Raw genomic sequence first — 20,378 nt, 5'->3', positions numbered from 1 at the left:
CTACCTGCGACATAATGCCGCTCGGTGGTTCTTACCTGCTCCTTGAGGATCTCGGATAACTGCCTTCTGTTGCTGTCGTAATTCCTGCGTAGCCCAGTGATCCTCGTTTCGGACAGCTGCAAAAATCATGAAATCGTCTGCACCGCGAGGTAAACAGCAAGGTAAATCCACATACACACACACAAATGAGTAATGATCTCGCACAGGAAAAAATTCAATGATCGATTTGGATCCAAGAGATTGAAGCGTTATTTGAAGATTCGAGTTTGGGAGCATTTATTTAAATTCTAGGATTTACTAGAACTATGTTTGTACATCTGAAATGTCCATCTGTGGTCATATACTTAGGGATATAAGAGATCTTAATCTGGAGTATTAAGAAGACAAATTTCTTAATTTTAAATTTGTATGTATATTAGGATATTAAAATGTTTTATGTTTTATGTTTTTTTATAATAATAGTAGTTTGCAAAGCAACTACTCAAAAACTGCACATCATCATTGAATTTGGTTTAAAAATTTCGTAACTATGGGAAAACAAATAATTTCAACCAAACTTGTAAAATATTACCTTATCAGAGCAGGAGAAAACCTTAAGTATCCAAGCCAAGAAACCACAAAAGATATTTTCGAGTTATAGAGATGGTTATACGGGTGTTTCTGCCTTCGATATCCGTACCCGTACTCAATAAAACAAAATCGAAGTTCAAGCTGACTGTACTTTCATTAATTTGATCTTAAAACTGTGGATTTTATCAGTTTACTAACCCCCTCTAATTAACTTATCGCCACGATTTATTGGTGCGCAGATTACTACGTAAAATCGTAGAAGAAAAGTTTAAGGGTTGCTGTGGGTATAGTGTTCATACAGCTACGTATTTCGAATTCAGTTGGAATCGGAATTTCAGCGTTCAGCGCAATTTTTTCAAAAATAACGATGCTCTTGTTCTTTCTCTCTCTCCCAACCATTTGGATTTCAAAAAATAACGACGCTCTCTGGTCTCCCACTTCTCTTTCCATTCCGACCGCATTGAGCTAAATTCCTGCAACGGGTGTGAGCGAGGCAGAGAAGGATCGGTGCAGTGAGAGCGAGCAAGAGGGTGCGAAAGAGAGCCGTTGTATTTCGCCGTTCTCTTCGCTTCGTGCTTCTTCCGACCGCGTGGATGGTCACATTTGAAATTCAAACTGCGGAGAAGACGGTCGCGTTCGTTTCGTTTCGCGAGTTCAGTGAGCAGCGTCCGATTTGTTTTAAAATCGCCGCATTTCGTCAGTACCCGCATTGCAAATGGCCAAACTACCGAAGTAGTAGTAGCCCTGAGTTTAAACGAGAGTTTAAATCGAATTTAATCGGAGACTAAACGGCGCGTCGCTAAATGTCAAAACAATTAACAGCCAAGTACAGCCAGGCTAAAGCGGAGTAACAAAATTAGTAAGAAGAAGCATTAGCAGAGAATAAGACGAAGAAAACGTAGCGAGAGCAAGAACTGTGATAAAGTTAAGTGAAGTGGTAAACACAAGCAAGCATGGATAACAGTAGCGGTCAAAACAGCAGAACGGCTTCGTCAGCGTCCACAAGCAAAATAGTCAACTATTCGTCACCAGTCTCGCCAGGAGTCGCAGCCGCCACCTCCTCATCCTCATCATCCAGCAGCAGCGGCATGAGTAGCAGCCAGGAGGACACCGTACTGGGATTATTTACGCCCAAAAAGGAGTTCCCCAATGCCAAGATGCTGCAGACCATCAGGGAGAAGCTAATGACGCCCGGCGGAGCCTGTGACCTTCTGGCCCTGGGCATCGCAGCGGAACCCACAGACCAGCAGCCCGTCAAGCTCATCCAACAGCGTTATCTGATCAGCGCACAGCCTAGTCACATATCGGCCGCCGTGGCTGCCAAGACTCCCGCCTCGTATCGCCACTTGGTCGATCTAACCGCCTCCAATCTGCGCTGCGTGGACATCTTCACCGGGGAGCAGTTCCTCTGCCGTATTGTAAACGAACCGTTGCATAAGGTGCAACGAGCCTACTTTCAGCTGCAGCAGCACGACGAGGAGCTACGCCGGAGCACCATCTATGGCCATCCACTGATCCGACCCGTGCACGATATCATACCGCTTACCAAGGATCGCACCTACATCCTCATTGCGCCCGTGCCCCAGGAGAGGGACTCCACGGGTGGGGTGACCGGGGTGTACGAGAACCTGCACACCTACATCCGCCACGCGAAGCGACTGTGCGAGACGGAGGCGAGGGCCATATTCCACCAGATCTGTCAGACTGTTCAGGTGTGCCACCGCAACGGGATTATCCTCAGGGACCTCAAGCTCAAGCGGTTCTACTTCATCGACGAGGCCAGGTGAGTTGCGTGTCCAGGTGACACCTTCGAAAAACCCATATACACCAATATACGCCACATATGCCTGACTTATACCAACTCAATTGCATATGGCTGGCTAGTCGGTTTATTTTGCAATTCGATGGAAACTCGTTATGAGCGAGAGATCTTGTTTGTGGTCGTGTGTTGGTGGTGCCACAATTGTTGCTCTTGTTATTGGCCCATGTTGTTGTAGTTGCTGCTGCTGCTGCTGTTGTTGCTTTTGTTTTTGTTGCTGGCGCCGTCGTTGTGGGTAACATTGAACATTTAACAAGTGTTGCAATCGAATCACCAATAGGCCAACAACAACAATTATACTGACAAACCGAATGAACGCAAGGCGTACGTATGTACAGCACAGGGTATAATGGTAGTTTCAAACTAATTTTATAAGTAAAAATATATTCCTACTATGCGAAGCATTGCAAAAATGAATGGGAATAAGATCAAAAATGTTAAATAATTTCAAAGATAAGTTTTTGAAATACACCTATTATTAAACTATTAATTAACATGGTGTATTAGCTTTGTAGCTAAAGAATTATTATTTATGTAATATCATTGAATTGCCATTCAGTGAGCAAGCATATGCCTTATTTTGCAGACCCCGACTGTATCTCTGTGTACATACTCGTACACAAGGGCCCAATGTGCCACACTGATGGCCAAAATGTTGGCTCACTCGTTTTTTCATTACACATTTCGGAAGCTAGAAATTGCCACATTTCAAGAATTGTTCAACATAGCATTTGCAATATGGTTTTGGGGTGGGGATCTGTGGGCCACGTACTCGGCGTTCGCTTGATTTGTCGATTTCCCGTGTGTGAGTTTACAGTGGATGATGAAATATTGACCCCACCTTCATCGAAAATGTATTTTCGCATATGTTAATTAACACAACTGTATCGAAAACGCGCTGTCTCCCGTTCTTATTATCTTCGAAATTGTACTGACATCAGCATGGAACGACTTGAACATTTGGTCGATTTCGTATGACTCTGCAATTAGCGCAATATCTGCTGATTTTTTCGTCATTTCGTCGTTCTGTGCCAAGTGCAAAACGGCGGAAGGAAGAAACCAACCCATAGATCTCTATCTATACTATACTTCTCTCACCTTGGCGAGAAATAAACAACAAGTGTTCAATACGACTCAAATGCGCTGCGATTACTGGCGCTCACTTCCATTCCCATTTCCATTCGAATAATACATCGCTATATAGATAAGTGCTCGCTGGGTGTACATACATACTATATGGGCTATGGGCGTGGCCATATCCATATCTACATATGTCCAACGGGGCGGCCACACACACGCACAACCAAATAACGAGCCGAATTTTTAAGGTCACAGTGCGGTGAATGTCCCTGACTCTGATCTTCTGTATTTGAACGCATTTATGTACATGCATATATGCCAGTGCCTCCCATATACAAATGCGTATGCTTATGCATGTAAAAATCTCTGGTTCATACTTTTATTTTGTCTACTCTTTTGCCGTACGTAAATACTTCCAAGGTGTTTGAGCATTTATGCGGCGCCGGTTTTCCGTATTTCGTTTCGATTCCGATTTTATTTTAACCTCTGTCGCGGGTTAATGTGTGCCAAACGTATAGAGCGAGAGAGAGAGAGAGAGGGAAAGAAGAGATCCACAAGACGCTCTTCAAAGCTCGGTTATGTCGCGCATCGAGGTCAGCAGCTGTAACTATTCTCCTCATCACATCTCCACCTGCCTTCCGTGCACTCAAAAATATAAATATTGGTTCACATAAAACCTTGATCTTAAAAGTATAATTATATATGCTTGCCTTGATCTTAAATATAAGTTTATAATGTTTCTGTATCGAATGGGGTAACTAGACGATAGAGGACACAAAAATCAAATGAAACCCGAAAACAAATGTATAGAAACATGCTCTTAATTAAGAACCGTGTTCTTTGAATATATTATTTAAATGCGCTATCTCTTTTCCCTCTTATTGATTGCCCACCTGTTGCTATCAAGTTGAAGGTAATTTGTTTCTTTCAGTGTACACTGTGATTTGTGCCGAGGAGAGGCGCGTTTTCAAAGCTTGTTTTTGTTCAGGGTCAGCTCGAGGTTTTTTTGGCCTGCTTTGTGTTTGGCTCTTTGGATGTTTGGATACCAGACCGCGGCGACCGTGTGTTTGTATATCGCTCCGTTCGCTATCGGCGGAATACCCAATGTTGGTAGTGGTGCTCGGGTCCCAGCAGAAGCGCCGTTGCAGCAACAAGTTGCGATACGTCACTCCACCTCACCTTACTACTCACGCAGCTCACACAGCGGACTCTCTTTGGATCTATGCGCTGTGCTCGCTGGCGTTTTCGTTACTTTTTTGCTTTTTGCATTCGAATGTGGGCCAATGTCAATGGAGTGGAGTGGCCCAATGGAGGGGGAGTGGAGTGGAGTGCAGGGGCGGAGGCGGCGGCGGCGGCGGCACTCGCTCATGGGTGTCGGGGGTCGCAAGCTGCGCTTTCGTCACCAATCCAAGTCAACTCAGCTCAGCTCACAATGTGCTCTCTCGGCCAATTTGCCTTTTGACTTGTCAATACGCCAACGCCAAAGACAACTACAACTGAAACTGAAGCTCCGTGGCCGATCGATTCAAGTCTCTTCGATATTGCGCTAGCTAATGGCCCCACAAAATCGGGGGTTATGCAAGTCCCAGGGATTGCACATGATGTAGAGCTCGACGATGGGTCTGATGAACGGGTACAGTTGCGATCAGAATAGTGGCAGTGCCAACTCAAGTTGCAGTCATATCTACTCTTCTTTGGCAACAATAGTTCTCAACATATTAATAGAAACGGGTAAAAAAAAGACTGTTAGTTTTATTTCTAAGAAGCATAAACATATATTTTGTACCCTATTTTGGCGGATTATTTATTCGATTTTGTCATTTGCTAATTACAGAACGAAACTGCAGTATGAATCACTGGAAGGCTCAATGATCCTCGACGGCGAGGACGATACTCTGAGCGACAAGATCGGTTGCCCACTGTACACCGCTCCAGAACTGCTGTGCCCCCAGCAAACGTACAAGGGCAAACCGGCGGACATGTGGTCGCTGGGCGTGATCCTGTACACCATGTTGGTGGGTCAGTACCCGTTCTACGAGAAGGCCAACTGCAACCTCATCACCGTCATACGCCACGGGAATGTCCAGATACCCCTGACGCTGTCTAAGTCGGTGCGATGGCTGTTGCTTTCGCTGCTGCGGAAGGATTACACGGAACGAATGACCGCCAGCCACATCTTCCTTACCCCGTGGCTGCGAGAGCAGCGCCCCTTCCACATGTACCTGCCAGTCGACGTGGAGGTGGCCGAGGACTGGAGCGATGCGGAGGAGGACGAAGGCACTGCCGCCGATGCGATGGATGATGACGAGGAAGGACTCTGTCCCTTGGGTGACAAGCACGAGTACGAGGACATTGGCGTGGAGCCATTGGACTACACGCGCTCCACGCTCCAAATGGCTCAGAATGCCAATGGGCTGTCCACGGAACCCGAACCCGATACGGATGTGGACATGGGCTGATTGGAGCTCGTGGAGTCACCCACGGGTTGCATTCTGGGACACGCTGGCGCGTTGGCTGCATCCGGCTGAATGCCGACTGATTAGCCGCCGGGACTGGGCATATCGGATGATATGACACTGTGGACATCCTGGCCTTCCGGGTCGCGCCGACTCCGACTGCGTTCCACGTCGTCTTCCTGCAGGTGGTACTGCCAACAAAGACTTAAAGCTTAGACACACAAGAACTCACTGCCTTCCAATCGCGCTGCAGCCCCGATTCGATTCGTTCAAGAATCACGCCGCTCCGCAGCCTCCTCTCTGCAACCGATTCTTCCTAAAACCTACCTATGTACAATACATTTAACATTTTAATTTTTTTGCAAACTGTTGATCTTATCAAAGGACAGTCGCCCTGATTTGCTTTTGGGCTTTAAAACACATTAGTTTCCATGTTAAAAAATGCAACGAATGCAAATTGTTATTTATTATTTAATACTTCTGTATTACGCTTTGTGTACTCTTAAAATCTTGTAAGTGAAAATTGCAAAAAAGAACATAATACATTGAAATTTGATCTCACCAAGAATAATTCGAATTTGTTTCTTTAGGGCTCTGGGGTAAAAAACGCTGTTTTTATTTATTGACACAAGATTGTAAATATTTATAAATGTGTAATTAGTCAACCAGACTATGAGCTTAACATGAAGATTCTAGATTCTCAAGAAGCGGAAGGCTACAAAAGATGAAAACAATGAGTCAGGGGAAAATACGATTTTTTGGTTCTAGATGCGTCATATTGTGTACTAGTAAAATTCAACATTTGATTAAGATCAGATAATGTTTGGTCAAAAATATGAAAACAAAACTGTCCAATCTATTTTCTTCATGAAGGAGATTAATGAATAGTTCACGTCACAAAATCGAGAATTCTCTCGAGTGTCGAAAGTCAACAAATTAGTTATTGTTGTTGCTGAGATTCCCATTACCGAGCAGCAGATTCCCAACCTGATAATGCAACCCAGTGACTGGAAGTTATCAGGTGGGCGAACGTGACTTTGGCTACGGAAATATTTGCGACTTTGCTCCACAATAGCAGTAAACTAATATTGTGAATAGCTGCTGAATGCGGAGGTCCCACCACTGTCATCTGATGTGCCGACGTGACGGGGACTTTCGCATGTATACCACCTACATATACTCGTGTACGTAAGACCCCCGATTTTTGGCTCTGTGTGCGCCGTGCTCGAGCATTTTTACCTGTGGTCGAGCACTTTGTTCAGATTATGAAATTGCCGGAGAGAACGAGAACTGCGCAGAACGCGAAAACTGCTGACGACTACGCCACCTACAGATTGTGACTATCAATTTTTTTGGGCTCAGTGCCACGCATGAACTTTAACTAGAATCGCCTGATCGGTTTAGACCCGACTGGAAAATACCCATCGGGAACTGTATGTAACCGCACTGGAAATGTATTCAAATCTGATGCTTTTGTAGAGTATTACAATATGTTCTTGTCTGTCTTATTTTTGTTCAAATAAATTTATTGTCGATTATTGATACATATTGAACTAAAGTCTGAAGTCTGAAGTCCATATGTGGTCTTATAACTTAGGAATTTATATCTTTTACAATAAGTATCCTGATTTTATTTCACTTATTAATTTAAGAATACATTTTAGGATGGGTACTCAAAGCTTCGAGATCTTGAAAGGGTAAAGCCCATTGTCATGTGCAGTTTGATAAGATTTTAAAGGGGACTTATAGAACGGAATGAACGATCCAGAACTTTTCGCATTCCTTACATACCCAAAAGTCACAATTACTTTGTTTCTGGGGAATAACGAAGCTCTAATAGGGGTCACGCTACCCAAAAAAAAGTATGTTAAATGGAAAGTACAAAGGTGGACTAGCCTAGCCCTGTTACAAATTCACTTTTTAAGGTTCTAAAACCTTAAGTTAAGTACCTTGACAACCATAAAGAAGACCTGAACAGTGACAGCTACGCTACTTTCCCTGACCCAAAAATTAGTCGTTACTTGATTCTTTGTTATGGCTCTGGTTCAATTCTCAAGATTTTCCGTAAATTTCTTTGTTTGCCCTCGCACGCAGCTTATACTGTCTGTCATTAGAAGATAGTCCTATGTTTTCCTTCAAGTACCCAACAGATAATGCGAAATTCTTAGCCTGAAAAATCGTTTCATGGTCTTCTTCCTAAATCACTCCAGAAGTCATAAAACTTTATGCACCATTTTGCAGTATTTACAGAAAAGGCGGCAGATAAATGCCGAGAAAGATACGAGATACTTTCTAGGCAGATCAGACAGCTTGTGCGCTATTTCAAGTCAATCAAATGCTCAGTTAAGGTATTTAGCGCAAAAATCTCGGCAGTTTCGTGCCTAATTGCGGAAACAGTGTTCTAAATAACTTTAGATTGCTGCAATTGTATGAGTACGTGGTCGTACGCACGCCGCATATTTATGTGCGTAAATCGTATACATATCTTAGACTTTTGTCCCCAAAATGTGCAGTTGCTGACTATTTCGTGTTTGGCATTGCAGGCGGCTTACATCAATGGGGGAATCTTTCTAAAATCAACCCTAAATTTCTTATCGAATGATAAAAACTCAATGTCCAACGATGTCATTTATCGCAATGGTTCCCCGAAGTCTAGCCTTGATGCTTAACCTTCTACACAAGCAAAATTTATAAAATTTATTAACCATATTTCATGAATTGTATTTTCTTATATTGCCTTGACACAGCTGGTGGATATTGTTAACCATTGAAAGACCAAAGCTTAGATAGTAACATTTTAAAAGCTTTATTGGCTAAAGGGGTGGTAATAATTAACTTGCTCTTTTAAGCACATTTTTCCGTAGTAATAGTTAATTTAAATCTGTATACACTAATTGCCTGTTGTTTAAATTTTTAAAAAATATGGTCATCAACATGAAAAATGTTTAAAAAAAATGTTTTCAAAGGTCGATGAAATTAACAAGTGTTTCATTGTTCTTTAAATTTCACAATTTCTGTGCTGGTTACGTCAAATTTTCAACAATGACACATAAGTGAACAATGCACTGTTTATTAGCTGAGGAAATATAAATGAAAAACATATCGATTATTCGAAATAATCAAATTGTCTGAGATCTATATATTGAAAAAATAGCACGAAAGAATATACAGTTGATGTTCAAATCATTAATATAATAACACTATGAAAGAACACACGTTTGAATTTAATCATTGACTGCAGTCAAACTTAACGGAAATTTCGTAGTGTTGCAAAGGTAACGCTAGAGTGAAATAATCGATATACCATTTGTTTGCGTTTTGTTCGGAAATCGTGGGAATATGAGCTAATCTCACGAATTGGCGTTGAAAGATATGATGAGCTCCCGCATGAGCTTGAAGGATCTGACCATCGAATGCCTGCTCCTCATATTCGACTATTGCTCGGAGGGGGACCTACTGTGCCTGTGCCGGGCGGACCCGGCTCTGGAGTATATTATTGAAGCCTACTACTTCTACCCACTGGCCTACGATTTGCTGCTCTGTGGCCACCGGAATAATCCAAGGATCGAACAGAGGTTGGTGAATGAGATTCGGATAATAAACTTAAGATAATCTATCTACCTCCTAGAAACCGAAGACGCCTGAAAAACTATGAACGCATCGAGCTGTCAAGGAACTGGGTTAGTGGCACCTATTTCGAACGACCATACTTCCACCATGCCCAGATGTTCCCCACCAAACTGTGCCTGGAGGCCGACTTTCTGTACATCACACATGCCTGCTATCTGCGCAAGTACCGGCGGTCCAGCTGCGATGCACTGCATCGTCGCTTCGACGAGGAGATCTGTACGTCCGCACAGACCGACATCTCCGATTTCGTCAAAAAGAATGAAACCATATTCGCGGGAAGGGTTTGTGGATCGTGCTTCCACTACGACACCGATAGCATGGTGATGACGGAGCAGAGGATGCATCCGGCCAACGAATACTTGTACTGCGTAGACTTTGTCAAGGATCTGTACGCAACCAGCACAGATCACTGCTGCAGACTGTGGCAGCGTGCGCAGGAGTTTGGAATGACGCATTTTGATCAGGTGATGCATCTGCCGCACGCCTTTAGGTCTCTGGAACTCAGTTCGGATGGCCAGTGGCTGTATGGTGGACTATACACTGACAACGGTCGCCAGGCCTTGAGGGCAGTCCATGTTGAAAGGTAAGCCCTACCGACTATTAGTTAAATATAAATCTTATGTGTAGGAATGTTTTAGTTAATCCTTAAACATTAATCAAAGTAGAAATATTTGATTTACATTTTACTATCATTATTTCTGTTATTAACTATCTTTAATTTTTTTCTTTATCAGTGGCGAGGAATTGGTGTTTAGTTCCAAAACAATGTCAATTTACGACCTGAAATTGAAAGATGACCAGGTCATTTTCACGGCCAACTTCGATAGCACGTTTCGTATGTTTGACAGACGCGTGGATCGCGATGTAGCCATTTGGGATGATCCGTTCGACTCCTCCTTCTACTCCTTGGAGTATGATGGTCTGCACGCGGTGCTGGTTGGCACCAACAGACATGCACGGGTCAACCTTTACGATATAAGAATGAAGAAATACGTACAATTGTACTTTCCGGGAAGGACGCGAAGTCATAATGGCTTGTCGCCAGTGTACAGCCTCGCCTGTGATAGCCAATATATGTTCGTGGCCACCGATCACAATATGCGTGTCTTTGACTTTAAGGCAAGCTGTGGAATTCGGAGAGACTACAGCAATATTGTATACAAACGAAGTGAAACTTAATCACATTGGATAACCCATATTAAAAATGTGCCAAATCTTATACATTCATTGTTTTGAAGAAACCAAATGCGCCGTACAAATATACATTCAAGATGTCTGCTGATTTCCCGTAAAGCGTACTATTTGTTCTTATCAGAACAACTCGTGTCTAGTTTATTACGGAATTTTTTTAGAATAACACAAACCTTAACAATAATTGTATAAGTAGGCAAAGGTAGAGAGAAGGCTATTACCGTCTTGTTTTTAAACTGTATCATCATACCATCAGTTTGTGTAGAACAAGTTTTATTGACCTGTCCACGAATTGGATCCTAAAAAGAAAACTTTAAAACATCCACTTAAAGCATGTATAAAAACGTTAAGATAATAACTTAAAAGAATCATTAGGTGGATGCTATACCTGCTCTTTCGTCATTTTGTTGCGCGCTAGACTTTTAATTGCGTTTCTATTGTCAAGTATTTGTAATACTTTTCTGAGAGCTAACATCTATCACTTTAGAATCGAAACTAAAAACTACCGAATCTGTCGAAGATAGCGTGGTAGTAACATATGGTAAAATGTTACGCGGCGAAAAATTAAGACATAAATTGTGGTTCGCCATTTGATCGGGCCAAAATTCGTTGCTTTCTAGCAGGCACTTTATCCATACATACGTAATTTCATGCATTTACAATTTGTGCGTCATCAAGTTACAACTAAAGCCGAGAAAGAATTACGATAAATACCGAGATGAACTGCGAAGGACCAAAGTCATTGCCATTGCCATTGTCATTGCCTTATTGATCTTAGGTCTACTGTACATGCACTTCAATCGGCTGGCGCACGTTGGGTGCCCTTGGGAGGAACATGTGGTTATAGCGACTATCTAGTGGAGTGTTTGCTTGTGGGCGCCTTTTCTGGTGGCTCGTCCGCCGTAGAAGATGTCTGTGCTGCTTCGCTTGCTGAATCGGATTCAGTGTGGATTGAATGCTCCACTCCGTCGTTAAGGGCGGCTGCCAGCTCGCCGTTGAACTGCAGCAGGCAACCCAGAGCCCCAAAGTATCCCTCGTGCTCCAGGAAAAGACCCTTCATTGTGCCATTGGACCAGAACTCCATTGCGTACGCCAGCAGCTTCATGGAAATGGGGTTAACTCGCAGAAAGTTGCCCACAAAGACGACCTGAAATGGGTTTGTTGCTCAGTCTACGAGGATATGTATGTAACGAAAATTGATACTTACCCTATCGATCTTCTCATTCAGCGCGCACATCCTTGCTATGGAGCCGATATTATTCGTTATGGTGACCAGAGTGGCGTTGGCCAGATCTTCGCGTGATACGGAAACCCGTTTGTCGTTGAGATGCATCTGGCCAAAGCTAGAAATGGAAAATTCGTAACTGGTACATGGCCCTTCATTTCTGGCTTTGCTACCTTGACGCCACCAAATCGCCGGGGAGACCAAAGCGGTTGTAATCGCCACCATAAATGTCCTTAACTAACTTGTCCACCTTCCTATTGTCACCCTTGGTGGCCAGTTGGATGGCCTCTTCGAAGGATGTGCAGCCGGTGAGTAGACAACACAGGCCGAGGAATGTACCGCCGCCCAAGCTGAACAATACATTTCATTTAGCATCGTTGCAATAATGTGTAATTTCATGAAGAGCAGTCTTACCTCGTGCCCGAAATCCGCTTGTAGTTGTCGGGACCGTAGACCGCCAGGATGGAGACTCCGGATCCGACGTTCACCAGAATAAACGGAAACGGTTGAGAGAAATTGAACTGCTGCTTTTCGCTTTTTCTACAAATTGTATGGTTAGGATCTACAGACTCCTTGACGCCAGCGCTTGGTCCACTTACAGAATGTCACGTGCGTTTTCGTAGTAGTAGCACTCCGTGCGATTATGCAGATCGGCGAAGAGAATGCCTTTGATGAGCGTGTCCAGCTCGTCGAATTTAGCCAGCTTCATGTTGACTTGGTCGCGGAAATCCTGCTCGAACTTGAATGCGCCACCGCCGGTGGCACAAACCGTGGTCACCAGCTCGGCCATGCCCTTCTGCTTGGCAAGCGATAGGAAGTTGCCCATGTCCGTGGTCTGGAAGCGAATGAAATGCAAGGAGCCGCGTCTTTTGCGTATCTCGACATTGTCCATCTGAAAAACGATAGGGATTACAAAAACCGCTTAGGGCGAATAAATATTACCTATTCTAAGAATAATAAGATTCTTTTCATCTTTAAAAAAACTTTCAATCGTATTCCAGGCGGAAGAGTGAGAAATGAGCTACGTAAATATGCAAATTAGACTTCTGAACCTATTACAAAATTGAAATGAAAAGTGCAAAAGTCAATGTTCACTTCGCGAAAGTGCTGTCCAAACTGTTACTAGGTTATAAAGCGGTGTGATTATACGATCGCCATTAATTTTAGCTATCCAAAGTCTAAGTGAAAGGGTAATTTGTACAAAATTGAAAATTAAACTTGCAACAGGGAGCGTCTGTAAATTGACATAGTTCTTTAGAAAGTGTTCAACTTTTGGCCTCACTCTTTGAATAACAAACTATTTCGGCGCGGGGCATTTACCCCGATGTTTTAAATAAGCAATTAATTGTAGGACATTTACACCAAAAATATTTTGTTTAATTTAATTTTTAGCCTGTCGAACAATTTATTTTGCAATATGGTCTCTTAAGATTTACTATGGCGGCTCAAACGTTTATTGAAATGAAAATAAGACATGCAAACCATCTTGACAGTGAATCACTTGCTTTCGAAGGTAAACAAAGGAATCTCATTAGTGCGAGATAAGTGTGTGGTACACCGAAAACAAATACAGACCACCAATTGGGAATGCAAGCTTTCCCGATGGTATCAAGATTGAATCGCTAAACGTCTAATCAACTTGGTTACGACTCAGATTAAGTACATCAATGAACTAATCTACCAGCACGATTTTGCTTTCCGTGTAGGCGTGTGTGCGCGAGAGTGAAGGTCACAGCAGAGGCACTCACACTCGAAAACCCTAGCACCCGAACTCATTTGAAATCACCAGACGACCCGTTCCGACCCGCACAAGATGACTTGTTGACTGGATCGCGGGCAAATATCGCGGCTCGGCGCGCTGCGATTGATAATATTTTGGGTGATAATACCGATGCTAATGGTTTTGCTTTGCTTTGTTACAAAATCGCACACCCACATTTCCATTGGTCGCTCATCTCACCTGTAGGTGCGTATCACGATGTCCGGTTTTGCCGTACGCCGAGTTTTTGGTCAAGTAGCGTCGGATATTCCGCAAAATGCCAGCCTCGCGATCCTGCTCATCCGGCGTTATGTCCTTGGGCTCGAAGTAGACCAGCTTGGTGAGGGTTCCGCCGATGTCCATGCCAAACCATGGCATCGCTGCAATGGCAGAGTATTGATCATAAGGTATATTTTTGCAGGATATATTGTTCTAGCTAGTTCGTAAGTTGCCTAAATATAAGCATATAAGCATGACCCACCCACATCTATTAAAGTAATAGCAGCAATAAGCGAAGGGTCTTTTTTGGTGGCCCACTTGTGGCACAAACATATTATTGTATATTTTGTGTGGTTGTGTTGTTAATATTTCAACTGTCAAATTTTGCTTAGTTCCTTATTTTCCACATGTGTGGCATTGCAACACTTAATCACATATGTATCTGACTGACTTGTAATCAAACCTGTCTGAGAAACAACTGCGACAAACATGTTCGGGAAGCTTGTGAATCGGATTCAATGGCAAATCAACAAGTTTCAAAACATTACAAGAGCATAAAGAAATCGAACGCCAAAGGCTAGCTAAATGAATAAACTAAATGCTTGAAAGCGGTTCATGCTCATGGTGTCAAGATCAAATTGACGCCAAACTGTGTCACACTGCTGCCTGCTAACGGTTGCTTTATCGAGGCGAGGGTACTTCACAGAGTATACTTATCGGATACAGTGGATATCGTCTAAGCAGAATGCTTTTATATTGTAATAAACCAAAGGCTTCCCCGCATTGGCAATGTCTTCGCACCGAATTGGACTTTGGAAGTGCACGCACCGCTCTTGATGATGAGATCAAAGATCGATGTAAAGTGTAGCGCCTCCGGCATTGTGTAACCCTTGGAGCTGTGGCGCTGCTGGTTTATTCCGCTCGACTATAGAATCGGCTGCACATAACACCGACGTGTAATCACTGGTAAACGCGTTTTATTTTATTTGACTCTCCAGTCAGTCAGACCAGCCCAGCCCAGAGACCCGGGCAGCGCGTATGTCGAGGTGTATATATTCCACGGAACTACGGCGCTTTCAATTCGATTCGTTGCGTTGGGTTTCGTTTCGGGCAGTATATGGCTATGGGTTCATTACGAGCACAGTGCGCCTGTATACTACGTTGGTTTGCCTAAACCGGAAACATTTCACTCGGGCGCCACAGGCAAGTGCGACACGTCGATGGCTCCAACTGACTGACTGACTGGCTGCCGGATAATATATTAGCCGTAAACAGCTGAACACTAGCGAAATGAGCAATCGACTCGAACTGAACGCATGTGCGCCGCGCTCGGGTAAACACACCTTTCTTATCTGCCCTCCGGGCACGGCACGCAGCTTATCGGGCGCTGGTATTGCTCGAATTGACCAGGGAATTGACCGTTTGGCGGGCTCAAGCAATTTTTTTTATAATACAGGTGTACACTTCAACCGAATTTGTCCGATCTTCACTTGTCGATCCGCAAATCGCGAGATCCCCCAGGACGTTTATCTAATCAGTTGTTTAACGTGTAGGTCTATTTCAGAATGCATTACTCAGAATTTAACAATCTTAACTATAAACTGGATGGAGTCAAGAGGCCGGCGGTTTTTATCTTCTCGCCAAGTACTTCATTTTTAGGCAAATGTTAAAATATTATTCCCTACAATACTAAATACTAAATAACTAGCTGTGGGTTCATTGGACGATACCGATGGCCACTGACTATGGGATTAATTGTGGCCTTAAAATCATATTAAATAAAATCATATTAAGGGTTTTTTAGGGTTTTAGTGAATTTACTTATATCATGCGACGCATTTCAATCCATCTTATTCCTCAAATCAGGCGAATTAAAAGCGTATTTAAGCACGATTTAGCACGATTTTTACGAAGGAGACTGGATTTGGCCAATCAGATATCCCAAAACCTGAACACATATTATCCGCCAACTTACACATAAGCTCATCGCCTTGGGGAATTTGGATGGCGGGATGCGGTAGTTCGGTGAAGGCGGAGGACGAGGAGCAGTAGCTGTTGCACCTGCTGTGCTCGAAAAACACTGGTTCCGCCTCCAAATCGATGGGATCTGAGCTGCTATCCGAGGCCATGGCGATGGACTTGCTCTTGGAACCCAGAGCTGAGCGCCACGAAGCGCGCCATGAGTTTCGTTTCGCTGAGATCACAGGTGAGGTTGGCGGACTGGGGCTGGTCGGTTTCTTATCGTTATGCAACTTGAATATTTTCAAATTGAATGAGTATTTCGAGTTGCGCGTGGGGACTTTCATTTTATTTGCTTGATTATTTTACAGCTTAGCGTTTCGCTGACACACAACGGATTTACAAGTTCAGAGGCGGGCACTTATCACAGGCAAGTTGGATTGTGGAGTGTGGAGTGGATTGAAGCTTGTTGGATTTGGACCATTGGCCACGAAAGCCGCGAAAGATGTTTGTTTGCTCAATTCATAGGTTTCTAAATGGCGATGGCGACAACTGGTGATCGCGCGATGCGATGCGATCCGATCCCATCCGTTGTTGACCGTTCGAAAACAGACGTGAAACGCGTTTGAATGAAATTTTACTGCCCGAAGCCGCGACAGCAACAGCAGCAGCGGCGGACGCGCTGCGGCTTTCGCATATGTATAAGCAGCTCCAAACGAACTGAGCGCCATGTGTAGTGGGTATATGACCGTGGAGGGGGAGACACCCATACATATATAGCCTCACCGCATTAATGAGCGAGCCGAACCGAACTTAATCATTACGAAAACACATTTAAAACACTGCCAGAGCAGCGTCGACCCACTGTGAACCCTACGACGTCTGTGGATCGCCATTACGTCCGTCCGCTTTTGCATTTGCCTCGGCGACTGGCCCGTGGGTAACTTGGTAAAATTCCCAGCCAATGCATAGTCAATCATCTGGCCATTCATGACCGAACCTGTGCCTTGTGGCACAACACTCTCTCTGCAGGCGCAGCAGGCGTGATAAGAGTGTGAAGAGCCCTGATAACGCGGTCCCAAATGGTTCAAATTCCAAGCGGAGAACCCGCCCGAAAAAGCTGTGGTCCGAAGAGAGCCGAGATGGCAATCATTCATACACTAGCCTTTGGGGAAAACTACTAGCCATTCCGCAAGTGCAGACACTGATTTCGATTATAGCTTAAATGGACAAATGTGTTTCGCGAGTTATAAGTTAATCTTATCATTCATGGTGTTGTGTACCCACAGAGCATGAAATCTGGCAGCGATACGAGTAGGGTATTTCGATGCACTGGTTTTGTGTAAATAGCTGGCAGTCATTGTGACGTTAGTCATATCTGTGACAGACCAGAAAATATTATCACATATGCATGCTTTTGCTTAGCAGGCAGTTCGCGCCACTAAAAAAGTGGTCAAGCTACAGAATTAAACCAAGTCAATAAACCCTCAACCTTGCTCGCAATAATAAACGTATGAAAGAATTTAAAAGCACACATTGCTTGGAATATTTGTTTACTATATAACAGAAATAATTTTAAAATGAAAAACCTAAATTAGGCCAACAGTTATTAGAAATTTATCCCGCTAAATTAACATCGCTAAATCTAAATTCGAGTTTATGCTCTCAGTCATCATGTGATTACTTTCTAATCACTGTTTGTGTTTATCTCGCAACCGCAAAGCTGCCCACTAAAAATAGGTTTAGAAAGTTTATAAACAATCAACCATATTTATCAAGTCGAACAATTGAATTGTTAGATATATTTTTGTATAAATCAGAGATAGTCTTCTGAGAACTTAGTTCGTGTTTAAATACCTTATCTCTTTTTGAACTTATATGAACTCCCCAATTCCTTCTCAAATCTATATGTTCCTAACAACTTATAGTGAATTAAAACTCCTTCTGTATTGCTTTTGGTATTTGCCAGACGCAGATGCAAGCTTCCATAATCTTGCGAAAGCACCACTTACCCCTCGCCAACTGATTGCGCAGGTTAATCTGTTCGTCCTCCGTCATGATGAATTGCAAGACTCAATTGAACGGAGTCAGTTCACCGCAGAACAATGGACTATCCGGAGAATCGCACGCACTTCAAGATGATCCGACAGATGTTGCAATCGGGGGCCTTTCAGGGGCAGCGAGGAGATCTAGGCGGGAATTCGTGGCCAAGAACGTGTCTCAGGGGCTGGGATGTGCTGCTCTGCTCATTGATGCTGCGGAATCCTGGGGCGGCCAAGTTAGCTACGTGTTCCGTGCATTCCCGGAGTCCTCTGGAATGGTGCTGTACGCTCCAGTGCCAAGGCGAGTTCCACGCACACTCAACAAAAGCTTCAAAACAAAATTTTCGTCAGAAGTTTTTAATCTAGTAGCCTGGATGGAACAGCTGATTTGCGATGTGGAGAAAGTTAATCGATATCCAGCTTATCGAAAAGCGCAGTGTTGGTAAGCGGTAGAATTTGTCTTAAATTGTATACAATACAAGCAGTATCTAAATTAAATTACAAATTTTTAATTTAGCAATTGGATCTTTAATTTATTTTTAAAAATTTGATTCGAAATTTACATTTTAAATTGAGTATTCCCACACATTTTATGTGCACCTATTAGCTTTAAGTAAAAATCTTAAAAAAAAGTATCTCATTTGATTAGCATTCCATTAAATTAACGGCCCCTTTTAAAATTTGTTTACAAGCTTTGTATACATTCAATCATTTTGCAACACCAGAAACTAGCTGATTCGACATAAACACACAATCACAAAAGACGCGCAATTTTTATGATCCGGATTAAATTCTTGTTTTAAATATGGGCCTTGGAAGCGGTGACAGGGTAAATGAAACCGACCACTTCAGCTTTCCCGCAAGCTGGCAGGACAACGGTAGAATGCAGGTGCAGTTCGCCATGTTTCGATCGAGGCATCTGGATGCGGAGGGCTACGACGCAAAAATGAATTTCTGGATGGATTTAATTGCAAAATATCTAAAGTTCAGCGGACGACCAATCTTCAGCCTGCGGGATCTGCAACTGCTGTTCATGAGGGGTGACCAACTGCCCGCCTGCCTGGACACCGTGATATCCGAGATGCAGCAGAGGAAGCAGATCCGCTCTCGCAGTGAATTTGAGTACGATCCGGCCAATTCCTGGGGTGGTTGGCTCGTCAACAGCCTGGTAAAGCGCCCCCTTTCATGGAGCTGGTCGAAAATCAAGCACAGCGTGGTGACGGAGGACCTGGAAGCCTCCGCTTTAATTGAATGGATTCACCTAGATGCCTTAAACGTATGTGATATCATCCAATGATTATAGGAATCCTACATAATTAACTTTCCAGAACACTTGCGATCTCATCGCCGAAAAAGTCCTGTCGGAAAACACTGGAAAACTACTGCACTTTAATGCTTTGAAAACGCTTTGTAAGACTCACGGAGTTCCCACTTACTCAGACAAAGATCTATGCGCTTGCCTGTTGGCCTTAAATGTTCGTCAAATCTTGGGCCTAGAATTTAAAGTAGAAAAAGGCATACGCCAAATTCACTTGATCAAAATACCAAGCAAGTTTAAAAGGTTCTCAAGTAGTTAGTATGTATTATTAAACTATAATTTTTGTTATAGAAAAACCTGGCGACGATCTTAATATAAGCCAAGAAGACCAGGCCGTCCACAATCTTCAGAATACCCAAGCTCAGTTACTCAAGCAGTTGGAGGACCTAGAGGAGGAGATCAAGGTGAACGATGACAAAGTGCGCCAGTACATGAAGGAGAACAAACGGCAAATGGCAAAAACCTATCTACGAAAAAGGCATCTCCTGGAAAAGAATCATGGTAATCTTTATTGTAGACACCCCTTATCTGGCTTTTGTGAATAATGTTCTTTGAAAATTCTCTAATTAGAACGTCGCAGTCTTGCCCTGCACAACATCGAATCTCTTCTGTCCAGTGTGGATGAGGCCCAGAACAGTGGCGTTGTTCTGGATGCCTACAAGATCGGATCAAATACCTTGAAGAAGGTTCTCTCGAATTCTGGATTGAAGTACGACAATGTCGACGAAGTATTGGCCGATGTGCGGGACACGCTCGACCAGCATCGGGAAGTTCAGGACATAATGTCCAATAGCGTTGTGGAGAACGCGAGCCAGGAAGATGATCAACTTGAGCAGGAATTGCGTGAACTGGCTGGAGAATCTGCGCCGGCTACGTTTAGTCCACATATTAATAACAACCTAAGGGCGGAGGTTGTGATTACGGACGAGGAGATGATTGCCATGCTGCAGGATCTTGAGGTGGAGGATGGTACTGTATCGCAATCCAGTGTAAAATCCGTGAAAACTGCGATATAAATGTTGTGTTTTTTTAAATGGCATGTGAACTGTTATAATTCTAAATTTATTACATTGTAAAATGCGTTTTTATTACAAGGAAGAAACGTGAGAT

General features: G+C 43.4%; 4 protein-coding genes, 1 long non-coding RNA gene and 1 other non-coding gene across 13 annotated transcripts; 5 read left to right on the top strand and 1 right to left on the bottom strand.

Annotated features, from left to right (window-relative positions):
- Window positions 1-1,169: 1,169 nt before the first annotated feature.
- Window positions 1,170-6,491, top strand: trbl (tribbles). Its single transcript, NM_079933.4, has 2 exons — window positions 1,170-2,353; window positions 5,304-6,491. The coding sequence occupies exons 1-2, from the start codon at window positions 1,524-1,526 to the stop codon at window positions 5,926-5,928; spliced, it is 1,455 nt and encodes a 484-aa protein (NP_524672.1). The 5' UTR covers window positions 1,170-1,523; the 3' UTR covers window positions 5,929-6,491.
- A 436-nt stretch (window positions 6,492-6,927) lies between these two features.
- On the top strand, window positions 6,928-7,385 carry lncRNA:CR45677 (long non-coding RNA:CR45677). Its single transcript, NR_125016.1, has one exon. It is a non-coding gene; the product is annotated as a long non-coding RNA:CR45677 (long non-coding RNA).
- A 1,840-nt stretch (window positions 7,386-9,225) lies between these two features.
- CG33969 (uncharacterized protein) lies at window positions 9,226-11,094 on the top strand. 2 transcript variants are annotated; one of them, NM_001038946.3, is made up of 3 exons: window positions 9,226-9,500; window positions 9,563-10,138; window positions 10,290-11,094. In NM_001038946.3, the coding sequence occupies exons 1-3, from the start codon at window positions 9,298-9,300 to the stop codon at window positions 10,732-10,734; spliced, it is 1,224 nt and encodes a 407-aa protein (NP_001034035.2). In that variant the 5' UTR covers window positions 9,226-9,297; the 3' UTR covers window positions 10,735-11,094. The 2 variants fall into 2 exon arrangements, with proteins under 2 accessions (NP_001034035.2, NP_001034034.1); NM_001038945.2 differs by having other exon boundaries at window positions 9,554-10,138.
- Window positions 10,866-18,350, bottom strand: fbl (fumble). 7 transcript variants are annotated; one of them, NM_080131.5, is made up of 7 exons: window positions 15,925-16,371; window positions 13,932-14,110; window positions 12,571-12,863; window positions 12,386-12,511; window positions 12,145-12,321; window positions 11,954-12,089; window positions 10,866-11,893 (listed from the first exon to the last, which is right to left on the bottom strand). In NM_080131.5, the coding sequence occupies exons 1-7, from the start codon at window positions 16,253-16,255 to the stop codon at window positions 11,597-11,599; spliced, it is 1,539 nt and encodes a 512-aa protein (NP_524870.1). In that variant the 5' UTR covers window positions 16,256-16,371; the 3' UTR covers window positions 10,866-11,596. The 7 variants fall into 7 exon arrangements, with proteins under 7 accessions (NP_524870.1, NP_001246848.1, NP_730526.1 ...); NM_001259919.1 differs by lacking the exon at window positions 15,925-16,371 and adding an exon at window positions 14,751-15,163; NM_168851.3 differs by lacking the exon at window positions 15,925-16,371 and adding an exon at window positions 14,212-14,365.
- asRNA:CR43944 (antisense RNA:CR43944) lies at window positions 11,392-12,926 on the top strand. Its single transcript, NR_073958.2, has one exon.
- Window positions 18,351-18,669: 319 nt separating the features above from the next.
- Window positions 18,670-20,374, top strand: CG5498 (uncharacterized protein). Its single transcript, NM_168850.3, has 4 exons — window positions 18,670-19,226; window positions 19,279-19,498; window positions 19,560-19,769; window positions 19,839-20,374. The coding sequence occupies exons 1-4, from the start codon at window positions 18,756-18,758 to the stop codon at window positions 20,282-20,284; spliced, it is 1,347 nt and encodes a 448-aa protein (NP_730525.2). The 5' UTR covers window positions 18,670-18,755; the 3' UTR covers window positions 20,285-20,374.
- The last annotated feature ends 4 nt before the right edge of the window (window positions 20,375-20,378 follow it).

Source organism: Drosophila melanogaster, chromosome 3L (genome assembly GCF_000001215.4).
Source record: "Drosophila melanogaster chromosome 3L".
Classification (NCBI taxonomy): Eukaryota; Metazoa; Arthropoda; class Insecta; order Diptera; family Drosophilidae; genus Drosophila; species Drosophila melanogaster.
Note: the sequence above shows the minus strand (reverse complement) of the source record. Positions and strands in the feature narration are given on the sequence as shown.